Raw genomic sequence first — 6,986 nt, 5'->3', positions numbered from 1 at the left:
ATGACATTGTTGGGTTTGGTCGAGTCGTATTCCTCTTCGTATGTACTATATGCTGTACCTCGTCTATTTACGGATGAATTAGATTAGAACCAGATCAACACTTAGCGACTCCTTTATTAGTAACTTGACAGCGAGGTAACGGTTACGATAATCTCCCTTTGGGACTCAACAAAGCTGGAGAATCTATGTCGCAATCGCATTTTATACAGAGGTGAACAGCGAGAAGAAAAGCTTTCAACCAGTTACACACAACCAAAATACAGATACAATGTCTTGGCATTGAGCCTAGTCCACGAACATCAGGATTAGGAAACCGATAGGAAATTGTGGCAGTTACTTGTTTAATGGCGGTACACACCACCAGCGATATTGTCATGCAATCTCGGTAAACGGAACAAAAAAAAAACAATTAGACTGACCTCTTTCACACGTTGATCACTACAAACTTACTGATTTTACTAATTATATCCCAATGTCATTTGCACGGCCAAAAAAACGAAATCAAATATACGTAACAATATGCTCACGGTTTTCGCTGCAGTTCTATATCGGGAGTCTGGAAATTATATGCATTCACTATTTATTAGGCCTAATGTCTAAAAAGCTGAATATATGTTATTGATATACTATACGATATACCGGTCTCATTTGGGAGAATTGCGGTTCACCACATATGTTGACTGAAGGTTCAATAAATCATTAAATACCTATACAAAGGCTTATTTGTGTACACTAATGACCGACGCATTTGTTTGTGTTTTATGTATAGCTCAACTTCATAAGTAAAACGACTTGGCAGGAAAAAGCAAAAACAATAAATTACGGGTATTCCCCAATATCTTATCTTGTAGAAATCTTATATTAAGGTAAAAAATAGTGTTGCGCAATGTCCAGTGATTTTATAAACTTTGGTGATGCGCTGCTACCTGTATGTGCTTACTACGCTTTCTACAAAGAATAATGCAACTACCTACCACTGCGTATCAGAGTCCATGTATAAACATGTATACGAACTCTGCTATGTAGTACAAACTGGTACAAACATAATACAATTTTATTAATAAGCGATTTGCAACAAAGGTTGTGATGAATAAAAAGCAAAGAACGTGGAACGATACCCAACAAATAGGTGCGACAGAGATGTAGAGTTCTAATGAGGAATTGATGATGATGTTCGGAAGGATTGAAACGTCCCTCCTGCGTATGAGGAAGATAATGACTCACAGCTTGTCTCTGGCATGTGCATTTCTGCATTTATATGATCGCGATGTGATCCTAAAATAAAATAAATTTTGAATTCCCAAATTCGTTAAAATACACCAGTTATCTATTTCAAATTGTATCTCACCGTAATAACCATTTGGAGAGTTTGCTGGAAAGTATGGAAAGTAAGGCAAAACCTGAGGTGGAAACACAGTTCGTGAGTTACTTATAAATGGGCTTCTGATCATACACTGCTGGTTATAGTTATGAAAAGCAGACATTGCTATCCGCTTCCGTTTCTCTTTCATTCTTCGGTTCTGAAACCAAACCTGTAACATAAATTTATTTTATATAATAGGGTGAGAAAGACGAGACACCTTTGGCACAAAATATCTAAATATCGCGTTTTAAACAATTAACAACGGTCTATATGGGAGTCGTGAAGATATGATAATATAATTCCTTGATTGTTCTTTGTTTGCTACCTAACGACACGAGAAAAAAATAGAATGAAAAGGTGTCCCATCTTACCCCAATCCACTATATACCGATTTTAATAAAATGCTTGACGCAAATTCATCTATTTCAATTGATTTTAACTTGCTTTATCTTCGCGTGACCGTGAAACCACAGTCGTTATAATACGGGGGTTCAAATATACACCTCGTTAATGTATGTGTCTGAATGCTGTTAGTTCGTACAATTCATTAGTGACCACTGGCGTTTACACTTTGCCATGGTGGGTGTGTGATAATAAAACATGCTGTGTCGCAGTGGATTTGCAAAGGGGTTAGGTCTATTCTATACTCTATAGTTTTAAAGCTCACCTTTATTGTACCTTCCAATAATCCCAGATCCTTGGCAAGGTTGCAACGCTTTGATCTTGATAAGTAATTGTCATTTAAGAATTCCTGCTCCAAGCGAACACACTGCGATCGAGAGAAGGCTGTTCTATGACGCCGTATTGCATCTTCTCTGTGCATTGCTTCGTAACGATTTCTGAACGAAAGTGATGCGCTGAAATTTTCTGGAATATCTTTGTTCGTTTGTTGATTTTCGCAAGCATGTTGTTTAGAATCGTCATTCTGCTGGTTGGAGTGTTTCTTATTGGATAAATCCAATGGTAGTAACTCGTTCTCGATCATGCTGCTGACTGGGTATATAGATTGAACTGTTTTCCAGAATGGTCGTAAAACGACAACCACAGTGTTATATATAGTCTGAGATAGACAGCCGTTTGTATCAATTAAGACACAATAATTACCTCAAGCGGTTATGCATGTTTCATGAGCTTGCAATAACAACATCAGCTTTCTCACATACAAGAACCTCTTTCTTTCGCGCGCAAAACCCCGAATGTAATTAGCGAGCTGTTAGGCAAATGAGAAAATTATGCTACAGAGCTGCCTTAAACGAGCTCTGATTATCGTTTCTTTGATTATGGATGCACCTTGCCGTTTATGGCACTCGCTAAAACTGTTAGACTAATCGATGGAAGAGGAAATAAAAGCGTCTCACCCGTATTTCCATCTGACTAAAACTGAATAGTAAAATATTAATGTTTAGAGTCATAAAGTTTTGGAGGATTATATTGTATTTGTTAAACTGTCAGATAATTATAAACAAGATGTATAGGGTTAATTTTACCAGAACACAAAAACACAGTTCATATGTTTAAGTTGCGATTGTATTAATAAACGTGTACGGTTTAAAGTTAATTAGTCAGTTGTGATTTAAAGTTAATTAGTCAGTTAAAGTTGTACTTTATAGAATGCTTTACAAATTTCGTCCATCAAGGAATCGTTCAAAGAGGGTGGTATCGACTGCTACAAGGTCGTGCAAGCTAAAAGACTCTCCTGGTCTTTTACCAATACTGTCAATCACTTGAAGCTGCACAGCAGGCGTCATGTTGATGTAGACATGTTGTGAAAGTATTTTCACTAACATAATGATCTCTGCTCGAGATAACTGGTGATCGTTATCAAAATCCACTTTCTGTTATACAAAGTAATGTTGAAACAATACTTCGAAGTTTAGGTAGGTTATATACAATAGTGTTACGAAAACTTTCTTCAATGGGGGTTCGGTTAACTCCTAACTAATTATACTTATATAACTTATCACGTAGACTTCTAAATTTTATTTTAATCTAAAAATTTTGGACCAGACTATAATACATTTTACTGGGTTGTATATGACTGTCTCAAAAACCAAACGCAAGATTTCAATTAATTGATATATCGCAACTAGAATATCTAAGGACACTTACACCAATCATTATGTTGTAACTTATCACTGAACATTTGTTGTACTCCATCCTGTCAAGCTCGCCGTTGTTGTTTACATCACAAACTCCAAACCGATCTCGATCTTCATCACCTTGTATATGCGCAGTTATAGTTCACCAAAAATATCAAGAAAAGTACTATGGGGTAACATGGGATACCTTTATCACATAATATTTTAATGTCCTGATCCTGTTTTACACAAATAACAACGATGTATTGGAGAAGTAAACGGTTTATTAATTTTTGAATGTACTTTGACAAAAAGCAAGAAAGGGTGTCCCATCTTCTTCCGCCTTACTATATATACTTCGTTTAAAACACGAAACAATGAGAGAATTGCAAAAGCTGTATAATTACAGGGCTAAACTGATACAAAGCATCTCGGGCCTCAATGTTGGATATTTATTTATTTTTTATATAGGCGCCTTAATGGGCAAATACATCCCATTCATATTGAACGTGTATTTTTGCACTTTAATCCTGATAGCCTAAGTATAAAATATTGGGTAAACTTTTATCTTACTCTCTTTTATCCCAATCTGATTGAACCGTTTGGTAATCTCTCGTTGGGTGACCAGGTTGTCTCCATTAACGTCAACAAAGGCGTATGATCTGTCGAGCAACGGAGCTATGTTCGCTGCAGCAGTAATGACTAAAAACAAAGGTTGTTTAATGACTTTTTAATACCACAGAAAATTGAAGAATATTGGGCAATATGTGTGACCCCCCCACTGGCAACTATATCATTAAAATAGCAATATATATATATATCATAACTTTTCAAGGGGATAATCCGATGGTGTATAAACTTGAACCAATAAACTTACCGCCATCACAAGCGTACATGGTCCTCATGTAAGCATTTGTAGTCGGTTCGTTTGCTGCAAACATGAAATAAACATGTATATAACAGAGGCAGGAATTAACACCATAATAAAGTAGTTAACAAATACAAATACAAATACATCCAAGTCGTAATGAATTTTAATATTAATTACTATATACCTCTACTGCATCTATATTTCACCCGAACCTCTTCAGCTAGTTGCTGCGGATTTTTCACTCGCATGGGCCCCGCATCGCATGCAGACACTGAAACAATTAAAATTGATTACAACCGTAATGTTACAGAATATGATAGGGCAAGACGGGACACCTTTTCGTTATATTATCTCGTTCCATTTAGAAGAAAACAAAGCATATTCAAAGAAATATAAAACCCTATTTTCACGACTCTCACAGACCGTTGTTAATTTAAAACACGATAAGGTTATTTGGATTTAATGTGCTAATGTGCTGTCCCATATTCCCCCACAGTAATATAATATACGCTGTTGTAAGTATAGTGCACGTCTTATACAACATTTTACCTGTTATAATAACAACAAAAGCTGAAATAACGAGCCAAGTTTTCATATTGTTATTTATTTCCTATTTTCTGCCTGCGTTTTATTCTTTTCTGAAATATACATTTTTTACATGTTTACCCTTTTTGTGTTCAGTCTATAATACACTATAAAGTTTATATAAAAGCCACTAAGTCTTAAATTCTTTAGTTTGCCGAGCAGGTCTCGTCAAAAAAAAAATAAAAAATAAAGAGATTTGGAGCTAGCCTGTACCAGTGCTGTGACATGCAAGCACTTATTTACACTGGTCTTGTGGCGCAGTGGTTGATTGGAATATATAACCTGACGAAGTTAAATATTAAATCAATCGACTTTGCTGATAAATATTGTGTCGTGCGACAAAAGTGCGTCTTTTGTGACCTTCGAACAGCGATAAACAAAACGCCTTTCATCAGCAAGTAATTGCTTTGACCAATTAGGAGATTTAATCAACGAATGTGCGACAGACAGTAAACACGTCTGATAGTTTAAATGTGCAGACATTGCAAGTCAAACAAATAGCAAAATAAACCGACCCAGAGTGACTAATAGATTACATAAAATATACACAGCAAAAACACAAATGGCTTCGCATTAGCAACTGTGAGCTGATACAGGTTTATCTGTATTTTGTGGGGTAAGGTGGGATACCGTTAACACAATAATATCTCATATTTCCTGGGACGATTAAATAATTCTGTAAATATTCTTTTTTTATTAGCAAATGAGACCGAAAAAATAAAAAAATGTCCTATCCCACCGCACTCTATACTATATTGTATAACAGCATCAATCTAACAACCAGTAAAAGTTATTATTATTAGGATGTGAATAGCTACGCATGCGCAGTAGGTCGGAACAAATGTAGTGACCACCCGGTTCACATTTTTTTGGATTAGTTTAATTAGCACACTTTATTTAATATACTCACATTTTTATCAAACAGGATTACATACCATGCTTTTTTCATTCATTGTAAAATTACTTAAATGCTGTGTCTAATACTATAAACATTTGCTTCAGTTGATTAAAAATGAACAATGCTAAATGCAAACTATATTCTTTGCCTTTGCTTTACAAAATGGAACAATACTGACAGAGTCAAGTGCAACAACGAAGTGATTTTAGTGTTTATTTTATTACTGGTATTCGACACAGCAAGATGCCTGACGTAATCAGAAATAGCGATGCCAACAGTACATCGAGATGGTACAAAATGTACCTTGAAACGGTGCAAAATGTGTTTAGTAACATTTTGCCCCAGAACATTTTTTCAGTTGGTTCGTATTTAACAGACCTCGTATTGTAATTGTTCCGACTTACCGCGCATGCGCAATAGCAAGTCTTTGATGTATTATGAGAACACAGAAAAGTATTTTTAAGTACCACATAGAGTCATAGATTATGCGGGGATGTAGCTCAGTGGTAGAGGGCATGGTTTTGTTTTATTTTTTCTGACATACTGCACATGCGCAATAGAGCCGGTACAAATATATTAGTCGGAACGAATAAAGTAAAAACAAAAGGATGAAAAATACAAGTGTGTAACGAAACCACTTTTAAATAAACATGTGGAGATGCCGGGGATCGAACCCGGGGCCTCATACATGCAAAGCATGCGCTCTACCACTGAGCTACATCCCCGCACACTGTTGTTCGTACTTAAAATCACTAAGTTCTGTGCTCTCATAATACTTTAAGGACTTGTCAAAATCAATTAGACTTTGTTACGGATCTCGCAATCATGGGTCGTCCCAGCAGTTAATATGTGACCAGTGATATTTTTCTGTTTGTTGTTTATTTGCTAACACTGAGGTCCTCAACTAGGTATATCACATGTCATGTCAACTCAGTATCACATGTCATCGCGTTACTAAATACACCTCTGTTAAACTGTTTACGTAACTATAAACAGAAAGTTGCAGTATTTCAGTAAAACATTTTCATAATAGATTCTTACTAAAATTCATACACTTCAACAACATGATACAAATTTATCTCTTTAAAGTTAAACTGAATTTCTATTTTCGGAGAATTGGTTAATTTTTCATTTATTCTAAAAAATTTTTTTTTGGAGGGTAGCACTAAGCTACTTTATGAATACTACGTA

The 6,986-nt window shown here is 35.6% G+C and overlaps 2 protein-coding genes and 1 non-coding gene across 5 annotated transcripts; all 3 read right to left on the bottom strand.

Annotated features, from left to right (window-relative positions):
• Positions 1-979: 979 nt before the first annotated feature.
• Positions 980-2,730, bottom strand: LOC101242509 (homeobox protein Hox-D3-like). Of its 3 annotated transcripts, none has more exons than XM_026833866.1 (3): positions 2,031-2,730; positions 1,349-1,520; positions 980-1,275 (listed from the first exon to the last, which is right to left on the bottom strand). In XM_026833866.1, the coding sequence occupies exons 1-3, from the start codon at positions 2,346-2,348 to the stop codon at positions 1,151-1,153; spliced, it is 615 nt and encodes a 204-aa protein (XP_026689667.1). In that variant the 5' UTR covers positions 2,349-2,730; the 3' UTR covers positions 980-1,150. The 3 variants fall into 3 exon arrangements, with proteins under 3 accessions (XP_026689667.1, XP_026689668.1, XP_004225886.1); XM_026833867.1 differs by having other exon boundaries at positions 1,349-1,400; positions 2,031-2,729; XM_004225838.2 differs by having other exon boundaries at positions 1,349-1,532; positions 2,031-2,724.
• A 142-nt stretch (positions 2,731-2,872) lies between these two features.
• On the bottom strand, positions 2,873-4,971 carry LOC100187246. The gene is made up of 6 exons (XM_002131843.4): positions 4,862-4,971; positions 4,497-4,583; positions 4,319-4,372; positions 4,015-4,143; positions 3,473-3,582; positions 2,873-3,198 (listed from the first exon to the last, which is right to left on the bottom strand). Exons 1-6 carry the CDS (start codon positions 4,905-4,907, stop codon positions 2,980-2,982), a joined length of 645 nt encoding a protein of 214 aa, XP_002131879.1. The 5' UTR covers positions 4,908-4,971; the 3' UTR covers positions 2,873-2,979.
• Positions 4,972-6,448: 1,477 nt separating this feature from the next.
• Positions 6,449-6,520, bottom strand: trnaa-ugc. The gene has a single exon. It is a non-coding gene; the product is annotated as a tRNA-Ala (tRNA).
• Positions 6,521-6,986: the final 466 nt, after the last annotated feature.

This window comes from Ciona intestinalis, chromosome 3 (genome assembly GCF_000224145.3).
Source record: "Ciona intestinalis chromosome 3, KH, whole genome shotgun sequence".
NCBI classification, from domain to species: domain Eukaryota; kingdom Metazoa; phylum Chordata; class Ascidiacea; order Phlebobranchia; family Cionidae; genus Ciona; species Ciona intestinalis.
This window is presented reverse-complemented; position numbering and strand designations above follow the sequence as displayed.